This window comes from Rhinoraja longicauda, chromosome 17 (genome assembly GCF_053455715.1).
Source record: "Rhinoraja longicauda isolate Sanriku21f chromosome 17, sRhiLon1.1, whole genome shotgun sequence".
Taxonomy (NCBI): Eukaryota; Metazoa; Chordata; class Chondrichthyes; order Rajiformes; family Arhynchobatidae; genus Rhinoraja; species Rhinoraja longicauda.
This window is the reverse complement of record NC_135969.1, coordinates 17,524,678-17,552,597: the sequence shown is the minus strand read 5'-3', so window position 1 is coordinate 17,552,597 and position 27,920 is coordinate 17,524,678. Positions and strand designations below refer to the sequence as shown.

The following is a 27,920-nucleotide window of genomic DNA, read 5'->3' as shown; positions in this document are numbered from 1 at the left end:
TGGAGAAAAGGAATGTGACGTTTCGGGTTGGAACCTTTCTTCAGACTGAAGAAGGGTCCTCACCCAAGACGTCTCCAGAGACGCTGCCTGATCCGCTGAGTTACTCCACCATTTTGTGTCTATCTTTGGTATAAACTAGCATCTGCAGTTCATTTTTATTACATCAAGTGCTTTGGAAAGATGGGCATGGCTGATACTGTAGAAGTCGTGGCATCGGATTCGTGCACAGCAATTCCCCCACAAACTGCATCACAACTAGGGCCAGATGATGATTACCCATTCTCTTTCATGAATGGACACCAAGCAATTCTCCCTGGTTTCCTGACTTGCATTTAATCCTAAAATAATGCATCAGGATTAAACATAAGTAAGGAAACCAGGGCAGACTCTTTGGTGTTCATTCAAGAAAGAGGATGAAGAATCAGTTTAACATTCCATCTATTAATAGTGCTCATTTAGTACAGCGCTTATGAGCGAAAGCTGTATGTTCAAGCCTCAATGGATAAGTGATGTTTCAGATCGGGACCCATCTGGTGAAGGAAGAGTAACTAATTTCCAAATCAAGATGGTGTTCAGCTTGGAGGGGAGCCAGTAGGTGGCAATTCCCAATCACCTGCCAGCCTTGTCCTTGATGGTAAAACCCATGGGTTTGGCAACTTGTGACAGTAATCTGGGTGAGTGAATGCAGTGCATTTTATAGATGGTTCAGCCGAGCCGTGTAGGTGATGGAGAGAATGTTTACCATGGTGGATGGGAAGTCTGATCAAGCAGCACAGGAAACCCCATTCTTCACTCCCATTCAACTACCTTCCTCTTGGTCTGTTCCATTGAGGGTGATGGTTATTCATTGATCATCGCATTGTTTCCTTGGAGCTGTGGCAGAACTCATTTGCTGCAGTTCCGCACGTAGGACCGGCGGAGAACACACTTCATCTCCCGTGGGTGCTCAGAGTTCGGTAGCGCTGCAGTTGGTGCGGAGGCAACTGGAAGAAAGAGGTGAAGTTGCGGCTGAAGTTGAGGTTGGAGATGCTCTGGACCGGGGGCAGCTTCCCACCTGCCCGCACTTTGCCGATGGGCTTCCTCCGACTCCGGTCTTCCCTCCCACTTCTCTGAGTCAGCCGTGCCTCGACCTCCTTGGGACCACCGCTACCCATTCCTACATGCCCACTTCCACCAATGTTGCTCTCCTCCTTGGGATCAATGGAATCACTGCAGAGCAGACAGCAGCGAGACCCAGCGTGAGCATGGTGCAGTTCCAGTGACTGTGGAATGGCACCAAAAGGGGAGTCCAGGGGCGAATCCCCCACCCACGGTGTGATGTCCCCTCTGCCCACCTTTTTACACGGCGCTGATCGTGGAGGTGGTTTCGCCAGTTGTTTCTTCCAAGGGACTGTATCTGTCAGAGGAAAGTTAATGAATAAATGAAAATTAATGAAATAAAAACCAGTACTGCAGCATCCTCCCACATCCCAAAGACGTGCGGGTTTGTAGGTCAATTGTCCTCTGTAAATTGCCCAGGGTGTGTGTAGGGAGTGGAAAACAGAACCAGTGTGAATGGGCGATTGGTGGTCGGCATAAACACGCTGGGCCGAAGGACTTGTTTCCACACTATATTTTTCAATCATTTAAAAAAAAATAGAGGCACATATAGAAGTGCTGTGATCTAGAGTACAAAATAAACTGTTGGAGGAACTCACCATCCTCTGAGTGAAAAAGTCTAAAGTAAGCAATATGGATTGGGGGCTCTAGAAGACACAGTTCCATATAGAGAAAAAGGTGGAACACCTCATACACAGCAGTGGGCATTGTCCTCATTCTTTAGACGATCATCTGGTCTCGGTGTAATCTATTATTCTTACACTCTTGTACTTAAGTATGATCATGCCATCTATAGTAGGATTTTAACACCACTCTATGCAAAAAAAATGGAATATTACTGCACCTAGGTACATGAGACAATAAAGGACCATTAAACCAATGGTAACAGAGACAACGGAAGAGCAGAAAGTAGTGGTAGGGATCGGTTGCACAAAATAAAATGGAACTGTCCTGCTTTATTTTACCCTGCGTGCAGCCATTGTTAAATTCCTATGACAGACATTGCAAACGTTTTAAAAAAACTTCACTCTTACCAAAATCAGTAGCTTTGTTTTTATCAATGGAAGGCAAGACGCCCCTCTCCAGTTTTTGTGGGTAACATTGATCCATTTCTTCCTGTGGTAATTTCCTGCCTGAAAGAGACACCACACAGGAAAGCAATGTAATGCAAAGGGTAGAGATTCTCCTAAACCCATGAACTTCATCATCTTACATGGGCAAGGATGGCAGGTAGGTAGCCTCCAAATCACATACCATCCTGAGAAAGATGTCACCAGTTCTTCATTAGTGGGTCTAACACCTGGGAACTAGAGAAGAACCTTAGGTAGACACAAAATATTGGAGTAACTCAGCGGGTCAGGCAGCATCTAGGGAGAGAAGGAATGGGTGACGTTTCGGGTCGAGACCCTTCTTCAGACTGATGTCGGGAGGGGGCGGGACAAAGATAGAATGTAGTTGGAGACAGGAAGACTAGTGAGAGAATTGGGGAGGGGAAAGCAGGGGCTATCTGAAGTTAGAGAAGTCAATGTTCATACCGCTGGAGTGTAAACTACCCAAGCAAAATATGAGGTGCTGCTCCTCCAATTTGCGCTGGGCCTCACTCTGACAATGGAGGAGGCCCAGGACAGAAAGGTCAGATTGAGAATGGGAGGGGGAGTTGAAGTGCTGAGCCATCGGGAGATCAGGTAGGTTAAGACCTCCTGAAGAACCTTCATAGGAGGCATCAGTAGTTGAAGAACATGCAAGTTAGGTCGGTAGGTCGGCCACTCTGCCCATTGTTTAGAAAAATTATGGATCATCTGATTTCAATCTCAATTCTGCATTCCACCTCCCCAAAATAATTTTGCACTCCTTGCTTCTCAAGCATCCACAGATCCAGCCTAAAGAAGAGTGTTCCAAACACCCATTACTCTTGAGAGAACAAACTTCACCTCATCTCTAAAAAGCAATGATTCTAATTTTTTTATATGGTGAAGCTTAGTTCTGGATTCTCACACATCAATTGCGTCTAGACGCATCAGAAACTTATTTGTAACAAGTCCTCTTTAACTCTTCTAAACTCCACCCCTTTTCAGGTGTGAAGTCGAGCAAGCCTGAGCTACTTCCAAATCCTTCCATAAGTACATCCATCTTGTCCACGATAGAAGCAAAGAACTGCAGATGCCGGTTAATGCACAAGTGGACAGATTAGTGTAGGAACTCAGGTGGTCAGGCAGGGTCTCTGGAGAAGAAGGGTCTCAACCCGATAATGTCACCTAACCATGTGTTCCAAAGATGCTGCCTGACCTGCTGAGTTACCCCAGCACTTTGTGTCCTTTTGTCCACAGTAGTCCAAGTTTAGTTTCATCAGTACCCTGTAACTGAAGCAATGTCCTCCTTACTTAAATATCCCCTCACAATAAACAATAACTGTATTTAGTACCTCTTGTACTTCAGTCTTCTGTGAATTATGCACTGGATCTCCCAGGTCCCAGAGCTCTCCAATCTCTCCATTTTGGATAATATATATATTTATTTTTTCTGCCAAAATGAATAATTTGTCCTAATTATTTGCTGGATTATTGCCTAATCCCTTATTAGTCAATTATACAGCACAGAAACAGGCACTTCCCCATGCCAACCATGATGGCCCATCTGCCAAAACCCTTCTTAAACCTTTTTTATCCATTTACCTGCCCAAATGTTTTTTAAATGTTGTTATAGTTCCTGCCTCAACTACCCCCTCTGACAGCTCGTTCCATATACCCACCACCCTCTGCATGGAAATAGTTGTCCCTAAGGTTCCAATTAAATCTCTCCCTTTTGACCCATGTCCTATGACCAGGAAAAGGTGTCCATTTATACCTGCTGTTTCCTGTTAGTAGCCAACCTTTAATCCAAACCAATACATTACATCAACGCCATGATCTATTATTTTCCACGATAACCTATAATGCAGCACCTCATCAAAACCTTGTGGAAATCTATTAATTGTGCATTCAGCAAATCTCCTTTACACTCAGTGTGTATAATTTCTGTAATAAACTGCATAAATGTTATTCTCCTTACATGGACTTGACTTGACTTGGATATGTTGACTTTGCCCAATTACCTTTAATTTGTCAACATGCCTTCCAGTAACATTTTTAATATTAGCTTCTACTTTAGGGGCGGCACAGTGGTAGAGCTGCTGCCTTACAGTGCCAGAGACCCGGGTTCGATCCTGACTATGGGTCCTGTCTGTACGGAATTTATATGCTTTTCCAGAAACCACGTGGGTTTTCCCCAGGTCCTCCGGTTTCCTCCCACATTCCAAAGACATAGAAACAGAAAATAGGTGAAGGAGTAGGCCATTCGGCCCTTCAAGCCTGCACCGCCATTCAATATGATCATGGCTGATCATCCAACTCAGTATCCCGTACCTGCCTTCTCTCCATACCCCCTGATCCCTTTAGCCACAAGGGCCACATTTAACTCCCTCTTAAATATAGCCAATGAACTGGCCAAACATGCGGGTTTGTAGGTTAATTGACTTTGGTAAGAATCGTCCCTAGTGAGTAGGATAAGGCACTGTAAGGGGCTCACTTGTCAACACGGACTAAGTGGGCCGATAGGCCTGTTTCTGCGCTGTATCTCTAAACTAAACTACTAACATTATTAAGCTTTTTGACTCGCTTTTTGAATAAAGGAGTACAGTTGCTATTTTTACGGAACCTTTGCCTAAACTAGGGAATTTGGGAAAATTAACACCAACGTATCAACTCCCTCATTGAGCACCTCTTTTAATATCAGAGGATGAAGTCCTGTTATAACACAAATTGGACATAGATGGTGATTTTTGAGTAACACTATTTGTCCAAAGACGTACAGGTATGTAGGTTAATTGGCTGGGTAAATGTAAAAATTGTCCCTAGTGGGTGTAGGATAGTGTTAATGTACGGGGATCGCTGGGCGGCACGGACTTGGTGGGCCGAAAAGGCCTGTTTCCGGCTGTATATATATGATATGATATGATATTACCCAAGCCAAAATGGTTATGCCATGTTTACAGCCGGGAATTGGAGAACTACTTAAAAGTTACTTTGGAAATAAGCAAATAGAAAAAGCTGTCTTGGATTTAAACAGTGTAGGAGGGGAAAAATCTCCCTGTAGTAATCACACACCATTTTTTAAGAAAACAATTGGTCAGTTTCACCATGGGTGGCCATTAACACTGCCAAATAATCGCTTCTATCCCCTTTTAAAACGATACTTTATTAAACAATGTAACAAACAGCCTTTAATGTTTATAGCTTGCAGTAACAAAGAAACTTAAAGCTATTGTAAAAGGATGTCCCTCGTACGCAGAGTCTTTTACTGAATATGTTTATTAATTGCACTACACACATTATGCCCTAGCTGTCCGTGGTCATCACCGGAACTAGAGAGCGAGCTGGAGGTGGGGAAGCTACAATTATACAAGAGACCATGGGGAGTGGTTAGTAGTGGTGAGGTCACTATGTTAAAGGAACATGCACTGATCTACATCCTTCCTCTTGGAAACAAAAGCGACCACGGCTCATACGCTAGACTTAAACTATAAGCAGGGAGCAGATAGAATGCAGCACAACACAGACTACTCGTACCCACCGTACCGGACAGGCGGCTTGACCAGTCGCCCAGAGCGGGTGCGCAACCCCCCATCCCCTTCGGTCGAAGGAAGAGCAGGGACGGGTGCGGGTACCGAGGCAGGGGAACCAGGGGAAGGAGAACGGGGCGGCGATACCCGCAAACGCGCAGGCGAAGGAGGGGAAGTGGGCTGGGGCGAGCCGGGCACAGACAGCCGAGACGGCGAAGGTTGGGGCATGCGAGGATGGACGGGAGCAGGAGGCACATCAGGCACCGGGGACTGGACGGGAGGTGAATACGGGACCGCGGGAGGCGGTGCAGGCTCGTTGACCAGCATCAGGTGCTGGCGGGTACGACGGTACACGGTGCCCTCGTAATTAACCAGGTACGACCGTGGAGAGTCAGCATTGCCGACGACCACGGCCAGCCGGTGGTGACCCGAGGCAGACTCCATCCGGACAACCTGGCCAGCGAACAGAGGGGGAAGGGGACGGGACGATTTGTCAAAGGAGCGCTTCTGAATGACTTGCTTTTCGATGATGCGCTCCTTGACAGCGGCAGGGCTGCGAGCCGTTGGTTTCAGGGATTGCTGGGAGACGGGGATGGGGGGTCTAGTGGTGCGGGACATGAGGCGCTGGGCAGGGGAACCGAGCGCGGGGTCCCGGGAGATGTTGCGGAGGTTGAGGAGGGCAAGGTACAAGTCAGAACTGGCAAGCCGACAACGTTCCATCAGTTCCTTCGCGCTGCGGACAGCGCGCTCTGCAAGTCCATTGCTTTGCGGGTACTCGGGGCTGCTGGTGATGTGGCGAAAGTTCCACAGGGTGGCGAAAGCGGCAAACTCCGCGCTGGTAAACTGGCTGCCGTTGTCGGACTGGAGAGATACCGGGGAACCAAAGGTAGAGAAGTGGCGGCGAAGCTTCCCGATGACGGCAGCAGACGTGAGGGACGGCAGCAGGTCCACCTCGAACCAGCTGGAGTAGGAGTCCACCAGGACCAGGTAGTGTTTGCCACGCCACTCGAAAATGTCGGCGGCAACAGCCATCCACGGCAACTCGGGAGCCGGCTGCTGCAGGAGAGGCTGGCGCTGCTGATGAGGTAGTAGGCGGTTGCAGGCAGCGCAGGCGGAGACCCTGTCCCGGATGTCCTGAACCATGCCAGGCCAGTAAAATTGTGCTTGGGCCTGGGATAAAGTGGCCTCCACCCCGGGGTGTCCGTTGTGGGCAGTCTGAAAGTAGTGATCTCGCAGCGCGGCCGGCACCACGACCTTGTGACCCTTCACCACCACGCCCGCGTGCAGCACCAGTTCATCCCGAACCAGGAAGTAGGGCACGGCACCAGCCGGCAGGGAAGACCGTCGGTCAGGCCAGCCACGGCGGATGACGCTCTCAAGCTGTTGCAGGGCAGGATCAGCGGCATCTGCCAAGATGGAACGATGTTGACGTTCAACACCATCAGGTCAGCCGATTCGTACGGATGGCGGGAAATGGAAGGTAGTGGGGCACGGGACAAAGTGTCTGCCACGAACATCTCCTTGCCCTTGCGGTACACGATATCGAAGGTAAAGCGTTGAAGCTGCAGCATCATTCGCTGCAAACGGGACGAGGCTGCGTGGATGGGCTTGTTTAAAATAGAGACCAGCGGTTGGTGGTCAGTTTCGATGGTGAAGGTGTTGCCCAGAACGTAGTCTTTGAATTTGGAGCACGCGAATACCACGGCAAGGAGCTCCTTTTCAATCTGGGCATAGCGCTGCTCAGCAGGGGTCATTGTGCGAGAGGCATAGGAGACGGGCAGCTGCCGGTCGTCATAGAGCTGCAGGCAGGCAGCACCAAGGCCGAACCGAGATGCATCGCAGGTGAGGACGATTGGCCTGTTCAGGTCGAAAAACTGCAAAGTGGGGGTCCGTGCGAGTCTGGACTTCAGGGCCTCGAAGGTCGACTGGTGGTGCGGGAGCCAGACCCAGGCATAGTCCTTCTTGGCCAGCTCCCTCAGGGGGGCACTCAGTTCGCTGAGGTCGGGTATGAACTTGCCTAAGTAGTTGACCATGCCCAGAAAGCGCTGCAGGCCGGGCACGTCAGTGGGAGCGGGCATTTCGGTGATCGCCGCCGTCTTCTCGGGGTCTGGCTTCAGGCCCCCCGCCGTGAAAACATGGCCAACGTAGGTGACTTCCTCAACGCGGAATCGACACTTCCGTTGATTAAGTTTGAGATTGATCTCACGAGCCCTGTCCAGGACTTGGCGGAGGTGTCGGTCGTGCTCAGCGACGTCCCTCCCGTACACCAGGATGTCATCCACAATGATGGCGCACGGCAACCCGGCAAACAGCTGCTCCATTGTACGCTGGAAAACCTCGCTTGCTGAGTTGATCCCAAAAGGCATGCGGAGGAAACGGAACCTGCCAAAAGGTGTGCTGAAGGTGGTCAGGAAGGAGGAACGTGCATCCAAAGGGATCTGCCAAAAGGAGCTCTTGGCATCTAGGACCGAGAAAACTGTGGCTGGACCGACCTGTGCCGCGACGTCCTCCACCGTCCGCATGGGGTAGTGCGGGCGTTTGATAGCCAGGTTCAGGTCTTTTGGGTTGATGCAGATCCTGATCTCGCTCGCATCTTTCTTGGCAGCGACCACCATGGTGGAGACCCACTGGGTGGGGGCACTCACCTCCTTGAGGATGCCCATGTCCACCATGCCACGTAGTGTGGACTCCACGCGGCCCTTCATGGCAAAAGACACACGGTGGGCCGGTCTAACCACCGGGTTGACCCCCGGGTCAACAACGATCTTGTAGGCACAGGGCAGCTTCCCCAGGACGTCATCAAATCGGTCGGGATACTCGATCAGGGGGTCCATGGGGGCCTGCACCAGGTGGATGTCGCGGTGGAATGAAACCAAGCCAAAGTCCTGGCATGCACGGGCGCCCAGCAGGGTGACGTTGTCAGATGCTAGCAGGAGGAACGTGAGGGGCCGAGAGGTCTCCAGAACAGTACAGATAACCGTTGCCTTCCCCACGGCAACCAGAACACCTCCCCCATAGGCATGAAGGCGGGAGTCGTCAGGAGTAACCCTCTCCCCCGAGCTTATCTGCTCGAAGAGGCCAACAGACATAACATTTGCAAAAGCACCAGTATCGACCTTCGCAGGGAAGGAGTGTCCATTGACAGTAACATGCACGGAAGGATCCGTTATCAACGCAGGTGCACCCAAAAGCGAAAACACTGTATCTGGATCGGGGAGTTCCTCGTGTTGGTACTGGGAACAGGTTGCGCTATCACTGTTCGCAAGGTTGTTTAGACTCCTTCTAGGAGCAGGGACAGGTCTCCCACGAGAACGACAAGCTGCAGAAAAGTGGTTCAGTTTCCCGCAGGAATTACAAGTTTTGCCCTGCGCTGGGCAAACGTTAAACTGGTGTGACGAGAAGTTGCAGTTTGGGCATCGGCGAGGGGTGACCGTAGTGGGCGCGGAGGGGGCGACCCTGGCCGGCGGGGCATTTAGCCGCCGGCGGCCGGTGAAATTTATGTCATGGGACGCCGGCCGAGATACTGAGGCAACAGCAGAGGCCATGCGTGCGGCATGTACGGCGTCCTTTAGCGACAGGTCAGGCTTCATCAGGAGCTCGTCACGCAGCTTGGAGTTTAGGAGACCGTTGACCAGGACGTCCCTGATCATCTCGTCGGGTGTGATTGTTGCAAGGCGGCACCGCCGAGCCATATGCCTCAAAGAAGCAATGAAGGCGTCAACGTCCTCCCCTGGAGTCTGACGACGCGTGAAAAAGTTAAAACGCTCAATAATGTTATTGGTGGGTATATCACACAGGGCAGTGAACTTGGCCATGAGACATGCCGGGTCGTTGCGGTCCTCCGGAGGGACGAAATCGAACGAAGCATAGCGTTCCATTGCCTCCGGACCAGCCAGGTTGAGGAGCAGGTGAGCCTGTACCGCAGAATTTGCATCAGGATGGGCAATCGCGATATAGTGTTCGTAGTCCCGCTGGAAGACAGTCCAGCGGTGCACTATGTCCCCATCAAAAACGAGCGTGTCCGGACGACGACACGAGTGAGCCATGGCAAAGTGGAAGGAGGGGACACAACTGGGAGGAACAAATAATAAAATAAAAACCGATCAACAGGAGACGCAAGTCTACCGCTCTGACACCATGTAAAAGGATGTCCCTCGTACGCAGAGTCTTTTACTGAATATGTTTATTAATTGCACTACACACATTATGCCCTAGCTGTCCGTGGTCATCACCGGAACTAGAGAGCGAGCTGGAGGTGGGGAAGCTACAATTATACAAGAGACCATGGGGAGTGGTTAGTAGTGGTGAGGTCACTATGTTAAAGGAACATGCACTGATCTACAGCTATTAAAAGGGCCTTTTAAAGAATTATGTCGGAAAAATAACATGGTTATTGCGAGGCTGAAACTTTTTAGCCCCAACTTCCTTTTCCTCATTGACACAATTATTTTTATAACTCGATTTTCTATTAAACGAGATTTCTTAGCAAAACCACCATGGTGTTATAGCAGAACGAGCTGTACCTATGTCATGATCCAGAAACTCGTCACACTGCAGCTGTGCTGTACCCCAGTTCTTGCAATTTTCCCCGAGTTCCACCCTCTCTCACTGCAGAGATATTACAGTTTCTTCCCAGCTGTTATCAGGCAACTAAACCATCCTACCAACAACTAGAGAGCAGTCCTGAGCTTCTATCTACCATTATTACTGCAACTCCCTATACACTGGGATCAGCCAATCATCCCTGTCACGCCTGCAATTGGTCCAAAACGCCGCAGCGAGACTCCTGACGGGTACCCGTAAAAGGGACCACATCACCCCGATTCTGGCCTCTCTCCACTGGCTCCCAGTACAGTACAGAATCAACCTTGCCCCCCCCCCACCCAATATCAAAAATCTTCTAACCCACCACTCTATCTCCAGGTCCCTCAGGTCGACCGACTTGGGGCTACTCACGATCCCGCAGTCTAGGCTTAAGCTCAGGGGTGACCGCGCTTTTGTGGTTGCAGCTCCGAGACTGAGGAACAGCATCCCTCTCCCCATCAGAACTGGCCCCTCCATCGACTCCTTTAAGTCCAGGCTCTAAACCTATTTCTACTCCCTAGCGTTTGAGGCCCTCTGAGGGGGCACTGGGAACTGTTTATGTATGTGCTGTTATTGTTTGTGTGCCATTGTATGTTCGTTCTTAGTACCTGAACTGATGTACAGCACTTTGGTCAACGCGGGCTGTTTTTAAATGTGCTATACAAATAAAATTGACTTGACTTGACTTATTGAAGATCCTCTGTTTATCTTTAATCAGATTTTACTGGACTTTATCATGCACTAAATATTATTACTTTATCACGTTTCTGTACACTGTGGACGGCTCAATTGTAATTAAGTACAGTCCGCTGACTGGTTAGCACGCAACAAAAAGCTTAGATAGCCTGGGCTTATACTAGGCTGGATAGCTGGAATTTAGAAGACTGAGGGGGGATCTTATTGAAACATATAAAATTCTTAGGGGGTTGGAGAGGCTAGATGCGGGAAGATTGTTCCCGATGTTGGGGAAGTCCAGAACCAGGGGTCACAGCTTAAGGATAAGGGGGAAGTCTTTTAGGACCGAGATGAGAAAACATTTCTTCACACAGAGAGTGGTGAGTCTGTGGAATTCTCTGCCACAGAAGGTAGTTGAGGTCAGTTCATTGGCTATATTTAAGAGGGAGTTAGATGTGGCCCTTGTGGCTAAAGGGATCAGGGGGTATGGAGAGAAGGCAAGTACAGGTTACTGAGCTGGATGATCAGCCATGATCATATTGAATGGCGGTGCAGGCTTGAAGGGCCGAATGGCCTACTCCTGCACCTATTTTCTATGTTTCTATGTTTTCACTGTAACTACTCTAAACTATTTATAGGACGTTGCCGTGATCCTCTCTGGTGATGATCAATGTTAATACATGTTTATTTATCAGTTGCCTTATTCCCCAGAGAGAGAAGTGTTGTGCCCAATTCTGGCACACAATTCAGAAAGGCTGAAAGTGAAGAAGATTAGCTTCTGTAGAGATTTACTCAAAGTTTAGCAAGAGGAACAAAAAGGGATTTTGATGACAAAGAAAAACTAGGAAAACTGGAATTGTTCTCACTGCGGACAATCATAAGGAATTTAATGAATGTCTTTTGAGACCAGTGGGTTTATGCCATTAATACTTTATCCCCATTGCCAGGAAGTTCGCAGGGAGAGATGGGAAATTAGAACCAGTGTTCACCGGTGGGATATTGGCCGAGAATACATAGCCTGAGAGAATCACATAAACAAATGCAAAGGTAACTTTGCAAAAAAAGGGTGCAAATAACTGAAAAGGAAAAAAAATCAAGATATGTAGGGGAGAAAAGGAGATATCCTAATTGCAGTCATTGATGCAGCCATTTACATTATCAGGTTACTATCTAGAGATCAGAACTCACCACGATACTACTAGAGTCGTACAGTCTTAGGACACGGAAACAGGCCCTTCAGCCCAACTTGCCTATGCCAAGCAAGATGCCCCTTCTATGCGAGTCCCACCTGCCTGCATTTGGCCCATTCCCGCTAAACCATTCCCATCTATGCATCTGTCCAAATAACTTTTAAATGTTGTTTATAGTACCTGCCTCATCTACCTGCTCTGGCAGTTCGTTCCAGATACCCACCTCCCTCTGAGTACAATTTAAATTCTGAAAAGAATCTGGACTTAAAAAAACCCCGCTATTCTTATTAACTACCAGATTGCCATGAAAAAAAACATGCTGGATGAGTGACTAAACAGAAACATTACCTATCAGTCTGAAGAAGGATCCCAACCTGAATCATCACCCATCCATGTTCTTCAGAGATGCTCCCTGACCTGCTGAGTCCCCCTCATTCTGAGCCGGAGCTCAAGGTTCAACTCACACTGACCAAGGCACTGCCCAATGCCGTGACCAACCCAACCACTGCTTACACAATCCTCACCCTGCTTTCCTCTGAAGGACATTAAGTGACCAGCAGTGTGCAGAGCCTCCAGAATCAGTAGCATTTCCCCTCTTCTCCGCTCTCCCATCAGGCAAGAGGTACAGAAATTTGAAAACACACACCTCCAGATTCAGGAATAGTTCCTTCCCAGCTATTATCAGGCAACTGAACAGCTTTTTTTCACACACAGAGTGGTGAATCTGTGGAATTCTCTGCCACAGAAGGTAGTTGAGGCCAGTTCATTGGCTATATTTAAGAGGGAGTTAGATGTGGCCCTTGTGGCTAAAGGGATCAGGGGGTATGGAGAGAAGGCAGGTACGGGATACTGAGTTGGATGATCAGCCATGATCATATTGAATGGCGGTGCAGGCTTGAAGGGCCAAATGGCCTACTCCTGCACCTATTTTCTATGTTTCTATGAACCATTCTATCACCAACTAGAGAGCGGCCCTGACCTCCCATCTACCTCATTGGAGACCCTCGGACTATCTTTAATCGGACTTTATCTTGCATTAAACATTATTCTCTTTATTCTGTATGGCTGATTGTTATCATGTATTGTCTTTCTGCTGACTGGATAGCCCTCAACAACAACAAAAAAAAGGCTTTTCACTGTACCTCCATACACAAGTTTGAGTTAAACTGAATGAAATTAAACTAGACATCCAGCATCCGGCTGACTCTTTTGTTCAAGTATTTATTCCTGCAGATGGGAATGAAGTTGATACAGTCCTCTTCCACCCCAATCCTAGACATACCTAGTCAGGGAGATTGCATTCTTTTCTTCAAAGTCACCGGTGGACCCTCCACATTTTATTTCTTGCTCGCAGTCGACATCACGTCCCACGCGGCGATCACGATGATCACCATCGTCCTGTTTGCAGCCCTTGCATTTGTCTCCTAGGTTTACCTGCATTGCAGGGTCATAATACTAAGTGCCTGAGTCACCAGGCTGCAGAGAGGCAGCCAGGTGTGGAGTGAACAGCTGTCATTCAGAGCAACATTGACAAGCAGGGTGGCATTAAACATTCATGACACTCCAGGCAGAAAGCCCACCTGGCAAACAGTAAAATATTAATACATTTTCCTGCATCTCCAACAATTTGTATCGTGTGTGTGTTGATTATATGAAGGCAGAACACAATGTTTCCTTATTTTCCGTATAAAACCAGTTTAAGTACAAGTAGTAGTAGTAGTAGTAGTAATAATTTCTTGCACAAGGAGTCATTTCTCACACTCATTTACACATCTTCATAGTCATTCAGAAGAGAAACCAGCCATTCACCACATCTATGCCAGCCAATTCCTATTAACCACATTTACCAGCACTTGGCTTTACTTTAGCTTTTAGAGATACATTGCGGAAACAGGCCCTTTGGCCCACCGAGCCATACACATGCACTATTCTACACACGAGGGATAATTTACAGAGGCCAATTAACCCACAAACCCACACGTCATTGGAATGTGGGAGGAAACCAGAGCACCCGGACAAAACCCATGCGGTTCCAGGGAGAGCGCACTAACTCTGTACAGACAGCACCTGTAGTCAGGATCACACCCGAGTCTCTAGCCCTGCAGGGCAACAACACTACCGCTGCACCACCGTGCTGCTCAGGGCCTACTGTGGCTGGGCAATTTAAGTGATTGTCTCGACACTTCTTAATTGCTGTCATGACAACATTTAACATTAAATATTTTATAAGGCCCTTTCCCCAGGTAAACACTTGTCTGTTAAGTAATGTTGAGGAATCAATCAATTAAATCACTTTCCAAATGAAAAATCGCCTGCCGTTTTCTGTAAATAACCAAGGGCCAACAGAGCAATTCTTTAAGTTTTTAAAGTACTTTACAGCCAACAAATGTTGTAAAAGTGCTGCACCATCACCCAGACTGGACTTAGCTAACTGGCCTCAGCCCTGGCATACGAGGAGAGAGTGGGCTAATTCTGTGCCATGCTGGCGGCATGTTGGCACAGCGGTAGAGTTGCTGCTTTACAGCCTTGGGTGCTGTCTGTACGGAGTTTGCACGTTCCCCCTGTGACCACGTGGGTTTTCTCCGGGTGCTCCAGTTTCCTGTAACATCCCAAAGACATGTCGGATTGTAGGTTAATTGACTTCTGTAAATTGTCCCTAGTGTATAGGATAGAACGTGTGTGAGCTGGTGATCGTTGCTCGGCATGGACTCAGTGAGCCAAAGGGCCTGTTTCCGCACTGTATCTCTAAAACTAAGAACTAAAACGAAGACCACACTTGTACTGTTTGCAATTCTGATCACCTATCTAAAGGAAGAAAGTCATTAAGTTGGAAAGGGTGCAGAAGAGATTCACTCGGATGTTTTGGACTTGAGGTGTACAAGATCATGAGGGACATGGATAAAGTGAAAACAGTCTTTCTCCTAGGATTCTAAAACTGCATAGGCTTAAGGTAAGAGGGAGAGATATTTAAGAGGATCACAGGGGCAACCTTTTCACTCACATGGTAGTACATATCTGGAAGAAGCTGCTCGAGGAGGTTTTTGAGGCAGGTAAAATTGTGACTTTAATAGACATTTGGATAAATAATATGGATTGGGTTTCGAGCGATTTGGGTGAAATACAGGCAAATGGGTCGTCCAATATGCCAATTTGCTCAGCATGGACACGGTGGGCCAAAGGACCTAGTTCCATGCTGCACAGCTCTATGATGAAGAGTCTATGATCAAGGGATCAAAGCAGTGGCTGTAAAGACAAGGTCAAAAACAAATCCAGTAGCAATGAGATTTAATGGGCAGTTCAATAGCTGCTGAATGGAAGAGGATGGGCTAGAGGATATTACTTTAGTTTAGTTTGGAGTTACAACATGGAAATAGACTCTTCAGCCCACCAAGCTCATGCCAACCAACTATAACCCTTGATATTATTTCTAACCTATACACTAGGGACGGAAGCCAATTAACCCACAAACCTGCATGTCTTTGGGATGCGAGAGGAAGCCAGAGCATCCGGTGAAAACCCACGCAGTCACGGGGACAACGTGCAAACTCCATACGGACAGCACCCGTAGTCAGGATCACACCCGGATCTCTGGCTCTGTAAGGCAGCAACTCTACTGCTGCGCCAATGTGCAGCCCTATTCTGGTAGGGACAAGGATGGAGGGGTGGAAGAGGCCAGTGATGAACACTGACCAGCATGGAGCCTGGACCCATGTGTTAGGTCACCAAATTGAGCTTTCAACTAACCAGCACACCTCCTTTAATAGTTGACTACTGGATAAATGGATAGAATCATACATCATGGAAACAGGCCCTGCTGCCCAAGATACCCCAAAGAAGCTGGTCCCACTAGCCCAATAGACCGCACACTGAATATTGAGAGCAGCATACATTACAAACTGTTAAATCGGTAATGGATTTAGCACAAGCTGCCTGACCTGCTGAGACTTTCCAGTATCTTCTTTCATTATTTCTGATGTCCAACATCAGCAGTATTTGTTTTGGTAATCTGAGCACTGGTAAATCACTAGTGCCTTGCAGCATTCAGAATCGCCAGCTCTGTTCCCTTCCCCGCAGATGCCGCCCGACCTGCTGAGAGTTAAGCATTTTATCTCGGACTTCTGGCGTCGGTACTGTCCGTCTCTGGGGCCGGGCCGTCGTTTCCCGTTTGCCAGCTCTTCAGGATTTGCAGGCCGTCACCACAGAGGGCGAAGAGGTGTGTGCCCACAGGGTGCCCTTCCCAGCTCTCGAGCTCGGCGATATCAGCCACCTGGCACCACCTGCTGTGTATCAGTGCCAGGCAGTGGCTGCTCAGAGCCCAGTGGGTCAGACGCTGGTCGATGGAGGCAGAGACCAGCATCCGCGAGCTCAGGAACCTCAGGCCGGTCACGTGGGCTGCGTGGGCGCTCTCTGCGCTGGGCCCCTTCAGCACCCGCAGGGCGAGTCCGCCGTCCGTGCTCCAGCCGTCTGCCACCACCCCCAGATCACTCCAGCCTCTTGAGTCCTCGGCGACCTCGTCCCCGCGGTCCTCGCGGCTCACGCTGCCCGCCTCTTCCTGCCGTTCGCTCGAGCTGGGGGACAGCGGGCCATCGGACCCCGCGAGGCAGATCACCCAGATACGGACAGCGTTGTCATCACCACCGCTGGCCAGGAGGAATCGTCCATCGTCCAGGGACCTGATGTCCAGCCCGTTCACGCCGCTCTGATGGGCAGCAAACACCAGGCAGGGAGATCCCAGCTCTGCAAGAAACACAGGAGGAGTCCCAGTCAACATTCTTTAGTTTAGGTTAGTTTATTTTTGTCATGCACAACAAGGTACAGTGAAAAACGTTTTTGTTGCGTGCTACCCAATCAGCAGAAAGACTATGGGGACGCAGGGTGGCACAGCGGTAGAGTTGCTGACTTACAGCGTCAGAGAGCCGGGTTCAATCCTGACTACGGGTGCTGTCTGTATGGAGTTTGCACGTTCCCACTGTGACCTCTGGGTGCTCCGGTTTCCTCCACACTCCAAAGACGAAGAGGTTTTTTAGGTTAACTAGACCAAGTGGACCCGTTGAGCCCAAACCTCTCCTGCATTGGTGCAGCACCCTCTCCTCCCCCCCTGCCCATCCCCTCTCTTCCCCCATTCTCCCCCTCCCCCCCCCTCCACCCTCCTCATCCCCCCTCCACCCTCCTCATCCCCCCTCCTCCCTCCCCTTCTCCTCCCTCCCCTCTCCCCACTCCCTCCCTACTCCATTCACTTCAACCCCCTTATCCTCCCCCCCTCCCGAGGAGAGATTTAAACTTTATAATGTGAATAACTTTAAAAATATAACATCGATTTCAATGAAACTTCTTCCATTAGCATCAAAGGGACGTCGGTGAGTAAGGTGGGCCTAAGATTGTCGTGCTATCGTGTACCGTTTTGGCTGTAGTTCAGGAACAACAAGAAAACGAGTTTTAGTATATAGATAGATTTGGCTTTGTTAAAAATAGTAAATTGTCCCTAGTCTGTGGGATGGTGTTAATGTACGGGGATTGTTGGTCAGTGCGGAATCAGTGCGCTGAAGGGATTGTTTCCGCACTGTGTCTCTAAATTAAAAAACTGAACTATACATGAGTACAATCAAGCTCTCTCTCCACAGTGAGCCAAAGGGCCTGTTCCTGTGCTGTACTGTTCTATGTTATCCGACTATAACCTGCCATTGTGCCTATTGTTACCTTGGCCTCTGTCTCATAAATAAAATAAAACCAGAAAATGCTGCAAATACTCAGCAGGTCGGGGAGCAACCGCAGAGAGAAAATGTGTTTAGTTTATAATTGTCACGTGTACCATGTAATGTGCCGACTAGGCTGTGTGAAGTGACCGATCTCTACCTAATCGGGATTTCCGCGGTCGATCGGCAGGTCGAATATGCCCCCTGCTCCCAGGGCACAGGAACTCCGGCCTGGCCGGAGCCGGCAGATCGATTTCCATAGAGGACCTCTGAGGCCGACTATCTCGGTCCTCCATAGGAAAAAAAACTGCAGATGCTGGTTTAAATCGAAGGTAGACGCAAAATGCTGGAGTAACTCAGCGGGTCAGGCAGCATCTCAGGAGAGAAGGAAGGGGTGACGTTTCCGGTCGAGACCCTTCTTCAGACTATCTCGGTCCTTCGGCGGCCCAGGCAGACCGTTCCGGTACCGTTGGCCTTCCGTCAGAAGCCGTGACCTCTGTTCGTCCGTCAAAACGGATAATCCAAAAATGCTCTGGAACCAAAGGTGCCGGAAATTGATGGTGGGCCTGTGGTTTTTTGGCTGCAAAGCACGATGGCACATCCAGAGATTATGAGATAACGTCACATTGTTTGCAGCCTCCCATTCCACAATCTGTGCATAACATTGGTGAGATGTTAAAATGAAGCAAATGGCTTCGACATCTGCAGCAGTGGCTTTCTTATCTGTCTGCTTACATAACCATCTGTGCATATATTCTTTTTTTTTTCATATTTCAGATACAGCGCGGAAACAGGCCTTTTCGGCCCACCAAGTCCGCGCCGCCCAGCGATCCCCGCACATTAACACTATCCTACACACACTAGGGACAATTTTTACATTTACCCAGTCAATTAACCTACATACATGCAGGCAGAGGAGATTAGTTTATCCTGGCATCATGTTCGGCACGGACGTTGTGGGCCGAAGGGACTGTTCCTGCGTTGTACTGTTCTATGTACCATGTAATGGGCTGAGGCTGTGCTGAGCTGTGTGTTGTAAAGGCCTGGAGCTGGCATAAGGTAGCAAGGCCGGCTTGACACTCTGCCAAGGGCCTGGAGCTGGCATAAGGTAGCAAGGCCGGCGTGACACTCTGCCAAGGGCCTGGAGCTGGCATAAGGTAGCAAGGCCGGCGTGACACTCTGCCAAGGGCCTGGAACTCTACCGAGCTCTGCGGGACGTACCCAAAGGTCGGTGAGTTCTCTCCTGGCGAATATCTGCAGCTTTGGCCTTCTCAATTATCCACGAGATGTTCCAAAGTGCAATCCTCCCATCTGTGGCAGCGCTGCACAGGAACACCACCCTGCAGGCAACGAGACAGCGTGCGATTTACTTCTTCCAACTTTTGAATATTAATTTCCGGTCACGTACTTACAGCTTTGCCAAAATAAAAAGCAATGAATATTCTTCTGCAATATTCTGTGTGAGTAAGGTGTTCAACTGAGATATAATGAGAAGGGAGGTGTGAGAGAAGCTCAATGGAAGTACGGGGAGGGGGATGGAAGGAATGCCGTTGGAAGGTAGTGCTTGGAAGAGTACAGCGCATGGACGGGCCCTTCAGCCTACAATGTGGCAGGGAGAGAAACAGAAGAAGGGTAGACAGTCAGATCCGTTTTCTCATCGTGGAAATGTCAAAGACTAGAGAACGTAGTTTTAAGGTGTGAGGGGCAAAGTTTAGAGGAGATGAATGGGGCAAGTTTTACACAGAGAGTGGTGAGTGCATGGAACACGATGCCACGGGTAGTGGAGGAGGTGGAGATGATCGTGACGTCTACGAGGCTTTTAGATAGGCACATGGATATGCAGGGAATGGAGGGATATGGATTGCATGGTTTTGGTTATCTGGGCAACATGTTCAGCACAGACATTGTGGGCCAAAGTTGTTATCAGGCAACTAACCAGCCGATCACCAACCAGAGAGGGGTCCTGACCTGCCATCTACGCCATTGGAAACCTACAAACTATCTTTAATCGGACATTACTGGACTTAATCTTGCACTAAACATTATTCCCTTCATCCTGTATTTGTATACTGGGGATGGCTTGATTGTAATCTTTAGATTTTAGACTTTGGAGATACAGCGTGAAAACAGGCCCTTCGGCCCACCGAGTCTGCACCGACCCGTGATCACCCCATACACCAGCATTGTCCGACACACTAGGAACAATTTACAATTTTACCAAAGCCAATTAACCTACAAACCTGTACGTCTTCGGAGTGTGAGAAGAAACTAGTGCACCCAGAGCAAACCCACACAGTCACAGGGAGAAAGTACATACTCCATACAGACAGCACCCGCAGTCTGGATCCAACCCGGGTCTCTGGTGCTGTGAGGCAGCAACTCTACCGCTGCTCCACTGTGCTGCCACTGATCATTTATAGTCTTTCCGCTGACTTGATAGCACACAACAATAAAGCTTTTCAAACGTGACAATAATAATAAATTAAAGTTAAAGGAAACTGAGCATCTAAACCTTCCGATAAGACACTCACTTGCTTCCGGAGCCCGGCTGGTGTGTGAATGTTTGCAGCTTCAGCACACACCGCTGGTGGTAAAAGGACTCGGCAAGCAGCAGGATCTTCTTCTCACTCTCGTCAATGATAAAGAGTCTACGCAGCAAAAACAATTGCACTGAACGTTAGAAATGCAACGGATCAGCAAGATGACCAGACTCACGACTGACTGCCTTTTCAGTTAAGGACACATTAATAAGCTTTAGACAAACCATTTATGTGTGGGCAGGATATTACACAGATACCAGACTTCTGTCCGCACACTTTATTTTTAAATTCAGAGGCACAGAGTGGAAACGGGCCTTTTGGCCCACGGAATCCACGCGGGTATCGGCCCACGTTGACACTAGTTCTATGTTGTCCCACTTTGTCATCTATTCCCTACACACTGAGCCCAATTTTACAGAGGCCAATTAACCTACAAACCTGTACATCTTTGGGATGTGGGTCACAGGGAGAATATGCAAACTCAACTCAACTGAGCATCTTGACCTCAGGATCGGACCCGGGGGCTGCCTGAGATGGACCGTTGCTATTTTGTCCACCTTTTAGGTAGATAACAGACTTCCATCCGCAATTTCCACTGTGTAGTCACTGAATCTTCCTCCCGACTCAATAACACAAAAGAGGGCAGTGGAGGAGAAACTGTTATTTTATTAAAAGGCAGCATATTTTAAATTAATTTTCAAAAGACTAAATATTCCACATGGAAATTGTGCAGGTCTGTGGAGGGAGAACAGAAGATTGCATGGGGAACGAGAGGGGGAACTCTATCAAAGGGACAATGGGACAAATAGCAGGTGCAGTAATGGTTCAACAACATCAGTTGAATTGCTTCCCTTGCCACTAGTACAGCTCATCCTGCTGGGTTGTGCAGTAATTAGCAGCATAGGAGAACCCTCTCTCTCTCTCTCCCTCTCTGACTGCTACATTTCTCCATTTGGTCTTGCCCTGTCGTTTGAAGATGCAGTGTGGGAAAAGGCCCTTTGGCCCACTTTCGCATCCACTCCTTACACGCTAGGGGCAATTTGCAGAGGCCCATTATAATGTAAATGAGGTGTCCAGTTAAAGAGGAGACACAAGTAACTGCAAATGCAAAACACAATAGTGCTGGAGGAACTCATAACCTTCTTCAGAAGTCTGAAGTAGGCTCCTAACTCAGATGTCGCCTGCCCAGTACCTCCACGGATGCTGCCTGGCCCGCTGAGTTTCTCCAGCACTGTGAGTTTTGCCCTGATGAAGAGATGGCTCACCTCACGGCTCCGTCACTACAAGCTGCCGCCAGGAAATGCCATGAAGAGCCAGGGTTCCCTTCAGAATTCATTCCGCCGTCCACCACCACAATGGACATGTACCTGAAGGAGAGATGCGAAAGGTCACAGAGCAGGCAGGGTAACCCAAGAGCAGGCAGGGTAACCCAAGAGCAGGCAGGGTAACCCACAAATCCATTAACTGCCGAGACTGGTTCAAAAACCACCCCAAATGGCACTGGAGCGCGGTAAATCTTTGCATGCTCTTCCCAGAGGAGGAAACACACGCGGTCACGGGGAGAATGGACAAACTCCATACAGACAGCACCTGCAGTCTGGATCGAACTCGGGTCTCTGGCGTTGTAAGGCAGCAACTGGACGAATAGTGAAAGCCATGGATAGAGTGGATGTGGAGAGGATGTTTCCACTATTAGGAGAGTCTAGGGCCATAGTCTCAGAATTAGAGAACGTTCCTTTAGGAAGCAGATGAGGAGGAATTTCTTTAGTCAGAGGGTGGTGAATCTGTGGAATTTATTGCCACAGAAGGCTGTGGAGGCCAAGTCAATGGATATTTCTACAGGAGAGATAGATAGATTCTTGATTAGTGTCAGGGGTTATAGGGAGAAGGCAGGAGAATGGGGTTAGGAGGGGTAGGTAGATCAGCCATGATTGAATGGCGGAGTAGACATGATACGGCGGCACGGTAGCGCAGCGGTAGAGTTGCTGCTTTACAGCGAATGCAGCGCCGGAGACTCAGGTTCGATCCTGACTACGGGTGCTGCACTGTAAGGAGTTTGTACGTTCTCCCCGTGACCTGCGTGGGTTTTCTCCGAGATCTTCGGTTTCCTCCCACACTCCAAAGACGTACAGGTATGTAGGTTAATTGGCTGGGTAAATGTAAAAATTGTCCCTAGTGGGTGTAGGATAGTGTTAATGTGCGGGGATCACTGGGCGGCACGGACTTGGAGGGCCGAAAAGGCCTGTTTCCGGCTGTATATATATATGATATGATGATATGATGGGCCGAATGGCCTAATTCTGCTCCTAACACTTATGAACTTTACCACTGTGCTGCTGTGTGCCCAAAGAAGTAACATCACAGTCCGATATAGTATTAGTGAAAAAAACTTGGTGGGACTGTTCCCATGCTGTATGACTTTGAGCGCAGCCAAAGTAGAGGCCAACAGAGAGGAGAGGAGAGACTTACCTGGTCTCTGGGTCCATCTTCAGCATCCTGTGCCGATTCTTCCTCCGCTCCCAATCCTCAGACAGCCTGTGGGATCCCAACTGCTCCACCCGGCACCTCAGACCGCTGTAGGTGTCGTCAGGCCCGAAGAACAGGCGGCTGCACCATAGCTGGGCCCGGCCTCCGGCGGTGAAGAGCAAGGCCGAGGGGCCTGGGCCTCTGACCACGGCCATGGCCCTGACACTGGAGAGGTGGTCGGAGATGCCGGCCAGCTTGCTCAGCCGGCCCGAGGCCTGGTGCAGGGCAAACACGTTGACGGAGGTGTCCTCACTGGCAGTTGCCAGCACGCTGGTGTAGGCCCCAGACCTGCCCAGCATCCTGACGCTGTTGATCTCCCGGCCGTGCGCCCCCTCCTTCACTATCACCCCGACCTCCCTCCTCCCCCGCCACCGGCAGGCATAGACGCCGCCCGACTTGATGTACGCAAAGAGGCCGAGGTCGGCGGGAGATACCGAGCCGCTGAAGCACCAGGAGCGGTGGCCACCGCCGCAGGGCACCTGTAATACTGGCCGCTGCTCCGACCCCAGTCTCCAGGCCACGAAGTTGGCAGCTCGGAAGCCAAGGCCTAGGAGGGGGCCGTCGTGGTCGCCGGGCGCCCAGGGCAGCAGGCGTTCCACCCAGCCGCAGGCCCGCTGGCACCGCAGCAGGCCCAGCCGCCCGGCCTCCACCCTCAGCTGGCGGCAGAAGCCGTCCCGCCCGCTGGTGTGCAGCAAGCCGCCGTGGAACAGCACTGACGTCACCCCCGACTTGCCATGCAGCCCCGACAGCTGGGAGACGGGCTCCTGGCCTTCATCGGTCGAGTAGAGCAGCAGCGAGCCCCGGCGGTCGCCGCACGCCAGGTAGGGCAGGCCCGGCGCGAAGGCGGCGCAGGTGTGCCACCGGTGCTTGCAGGCGGGCAGGAGGAAGCGCCCTCTGGCCGTCCAGCTCAGCCTGTCCTGGGCCCAGCTCACCTCCCACCACAACATCTCCCCCTCGGGCCCAGAGGAGAACAGGTTGCACTGGTCCGGGCTTTGCCCGTCCAGCGAGGCCCAGCTCAGACTGTGCACCTTCCCCCGGTGCTCCTGCCGCTCCACTGCTCGCTCCGGCCGGAAAACCGGGAAGATCTTGAGGCAGCCTTGGATATTACCCAAGGCACAGAGAACCGAGCCGCTTGGCAGCGTGGCGGCGGAGAGCAGGCCGTAGGAGCGGTAGGCCTGGTCTTCCAACAAGAGCTTCCACCTGCCGGAGACCAGGCAGCAACTGTAGACGCCGCCAGAATCAGTCATGACCAACACTAGGGTCGGGTCGACCGATGCCAATGCCTTAGGGCTGCCCCCACCCTCGGCCTCACCCAACTGCAGTCGAACTACAGTTACGTCCTCTGGCTCCTCGTCCCCGATCTTCCACAGCCTGATGGCCGAGTCCTCGCCTCCTGTCGCCACCCGTCGCTGGTCTGCACTGACCGCCAGAGCCCTCAGGCTGCCTCGGTGCCCCCGAAAACTGCGTGCCACCTCCCCACTGTAAGTCCACAGCAAGCAGGCGGAGTCTTCGCCGGCGCTGACCACAAAGTCCTCCAGCAGCCACACCCGCCACACCCTGGACTGGTGTCCGTACAGCCGCAGGAGGCACTGTGTCTCTCCCTCTGCTCCCCGGCGGAGATCCCCGACCCTCCACAGTCCCACACTCCTGTCGTCCGAGGCCGAGGCCAGCACGCCACTCTCCTGCCTGTAGTCGATGCTGAAGACGACCCCGCTGTGGCCGCTGATCCTCCTGCCCGCCCGCACCCTGCCCTGCTCGTCCAGCGGCCCTTCCATCCGCCACAGCACCAGCTGGTTGAAGACGGTGCCTGCCACCAGCACCAGCTCGTCCCAGCAGCTGCCCACAAAGCGGGCAGAGTAGAGGATGCACTTCTCCTCGCAGTGGACCTCCCGCAGGCTCCTCCGCGCCCAGTAGTCGCACAGCACCACCGAGTTGTGCCCGAGGGCCAGGGCCAAGTGCCCGGCTGGCTGCTCGTCGGCCCGCAGCCACCGCAGGTCCCAGATCCAGTCGTGGAGCTCATACAGCGGCCCCACCCGCCGCAGCTCCGGCTCCTCGCCCCCAGCGTCCAGCTCGATCACGGCCACCCCCTTCCCGCCGTACACGGCCAGCACGGTGGGCTCCGACCCGCCGCTGCCGCCTCGTGCCTCGATGCCGTGGACGCGGTGGTTCCTCAGCACGTCGCCAATGCGTTTCTCGCCGCGGCCGCTCGTAGGGTTCAAGAAGTGGAGCGAGACTCCGGCACCTTCACCTGTCAACAGAGAAGGCAACAAATCAACAGGCAGCCTGACAAATACTACAGATACAGTGTGAAAACAGGCCCTTCATCCCACCGAGTCCACGCCTACCAGTGATCATCCCATACACCAGCACTATCCTACGCAATGGGGACAATTTACAGAAGCCAATTAACCTACAAACCTGTGGAAGCAAGAAACTGCAGATGCTGGTTCAGTGTCACGTGCACCAAGGTACAGTGAAAAGCTTTTTGTTGCATGTTAACCACTTAGCGGAAAGACTAAACATGATTACAAACGAGCGGACCACAGTTTATGCCAAAGGTTGACACAAAGTGCTTGAGTAACTGGAGAAACAGGATGGGTGACTGAAAAAAGGTCCCAACCCGAAACGTACCATCCTTTTTCTCCAGAGATGTTGCCTGGCCTACTGAGTTGCTTAAGCACTTTGTGTCTATCTTTGACCTACAAACATGTAGGTCTTTGGAATGTGGGACAAAATCAGAGCATCCCGAGAAAACCTACACCATCGCAGGGAGATTGTACAAACTCCATAAAGACAGTACCCGTAGTCAGGATCGAACCTGGGTCTTTGTCACAGTAAGGCAATAACTCTACCGCTGTGCCACTGTACTGCTGAGTGACTATTCCTTGCATTCTCCCCAAGGCAAGCACGTCAATTTCTTAGAAAAGGGGATTAAATTCCCCATGCCTAGTCTCAAAGCCCATTGAGACAATTCCAGGACGACTACCTTACTGTAATCAAACCCTTTTGCAAAAGGCTAATTGCCCTTCTAAACTGCTTGCTGCCTCTGTGCATGACGTTTTTGACTAGTGTGCACTAACCAATCACTCCTCATGTGAGAAATACTCTACTTTTCCATTAACTGCAACAAAACGGATGATCTCACTTTATAATCCATCTGTCTTGTTCTTACCACCGACTCAGATAGTCTACATCTCCTTGAAGGCACCAAATATCCTTCTTAGAATATAACCTCACAATCCCACCTAGTTTAGTACTATCATCAATCCATATATGGTATATCTGATCTGTTTGGATTGCATACAAAACAAAGTTTTCCACTGTGCCTTGGTGCATGTGACAATAATAAACCCAAACATACAGTCCAGCACCGTAGTTGCATACCTAAGCACATTCTTGATTAGCAAGTGTACAGAAATAGTCTACTGAGCCTGCATGCAAGTGGCACCGTGTTTTGGCATAATTTTCAAAGTCCAGTCCACGCTCTCGTTCTTATGTTCCAGGAGAGCCCCACGCTGCTGCAGGGCCTCCAACCATCACCTCCCTTGGATGCCACATCGCTCTCCTTGCCCGTCCCCCTTTGTGCTTTGGGGGTGCCTCCCGCGGCCGACTTCAAGGGCATGATAGGCCCGACCCCGGTTCCCTCTCCTCTCCTACCGGCCTCGCTCATCGCCCCTCACGTCCGTCCTTGTCGTCATCACTGGCTCCATCCTTCCAGTCCGCCGGGTTCTCTGACCAGTGGTCGACTCGGCCGCTCTCTCCCTGCAGGCCGCACTTCTTCCTGCATAAACCCTATCAAAGGTGGTATTTGGTCCCTTCAGCCAACCTCGATCCAAGTGAAGGGTCCAGACCCAAAACAACATTTGTGCATTTACCTCAACAGGTGCTGTCTGACTTGCTACGTTCCTCTAACAGATTGTTGTTTGCTCCAGATTCCAGCATCTTGTGTCTCCAGTAGAGAAAAATGACTAGATGATCTTAGATTCTCAGGAATGGTTGACATATGAATATTGTTTTCGACACCGAGATGTACTCAAAGTGCTAAAGTTTCTTTTATTTCCCCGTGGGACATTAGCAGCCTTGGGCGAACAGAGAGCACCTCCAACTCCGCAGCGTAATAATTATTATATAACATTTTATGTATCTGGAGTAGAAATTGCAGACAGTTGTGGATGTGGAGCATCACACAAACCAGCCTCCCCTTCATCGGCACGTCACGTTGCCTCCGTACAGGAGCCAACATAAATCGCATTTACACCCTAGATGTTCCCCCTTCTCCCCTTTCCCATCGGGCAGAAGATACAAATCCTTGGAAACACGTGCTACCAGATTCAGGAACAGCTTCTTCCCACAGACTACTGAATGATCCTCCCATTGCTAGAGTGCAATGCAATCACCCAACCTACCTCAATGTGGCCTTTGCATTTTATTTTATTTGCACTTTCTCTGTAACTATAAACCCTAACACTATATTCCACATGTTGGGCATTTTCTCTTTGCATTACTTGTGCTTGTGTAGGACTTGATTGTGCTCATGCACGGCATGATTTGACTGGACAGCATGCTAATTTTCTCCACTGCATTTCAGTACACGTGACAATAATATGCCATGAACACAACTTTCTGACTTGAAAACGCTACCCACTGTAACTTTGATCAAACAAACTAACCTTATTCTGTTTATAGTGTCATTAGAGCAAGCAGCCCTTCCAAACAGGGTTAAAATAAGTCTGTGGGAAAGTAACTGCAGATGCAGATGCTGAGTTACTCCAGCATTTTGTGTCTTTCTTTAGAATAATGCATTTGTTCGATGAAAGAGATGAATTGAATGATTACATTCGCGTTGTTTAAAGTGCAGAACACTTGAATGGTTACCTGAGAGGATAAAATCTCCCACAAACTGCAAGGCAGTGATGGGCGACTGCAACGAGAGAGACTCGCACTGCATAGTTGCTGCAGTCTCTTGCCTGCACCAACTCCTGGACCTGCAGTCGCTTGCCTGCACCAACTCCTGGAC

General features: G+C 50.1%; 1 protein-coding gene across 3 annotated transcripts; it reads right to left on the bottom strand.

The window, feature by feature from the left end:
- Positions 1-61: 61 nt before the first annotated feature.
- Positions 62-27,920, bottom strand: wdr6 (WD repeat domain 6). 3 transcript variants are annotated; one of them, XM_078414232.1, is made up of 9 exons: positions 27,779-27,920; positions 22,847-25,151; positions 21,643-21,744; positions 20,369-20,485; positions 19,059-19,177; positions 16,080-16,881; positions 13,427-13,578; positions 2,133-2,231; positions 62-1,396 (listed from the first exon to the last, which is right to left on the bottom strand). In XM_078414232.1, exons 1-6 carry the CDS (start codon positions 27,849-27,851, stop codon positions 16,250-16,252), a joined length of 3,348 nt encoding a protein of 1,115 aa, XP_078270358.1. In that variant the 5' UTR covers positions 27,852-27,920; the 3' UTR covers positions 62-1,396; positions 2,133-2,231; positions 13,427-13,578; positions 16,080-16,249. The 3 variants fall into 3 exon arrangements, with proteins under 3 accessions (XP_078270358.1, XP_078270359.1, XP_078270360.1); XM_078414233.1 differs by lacking the exon at positions 13,427-13,578; XM_078414234.1 differs by lacking the exons at positions 62-1,396; positions 2,133-2,231; positions 13,427-13,578; positions 19,059-19,177 and having other exon boundaries at positions 16,661-16,881.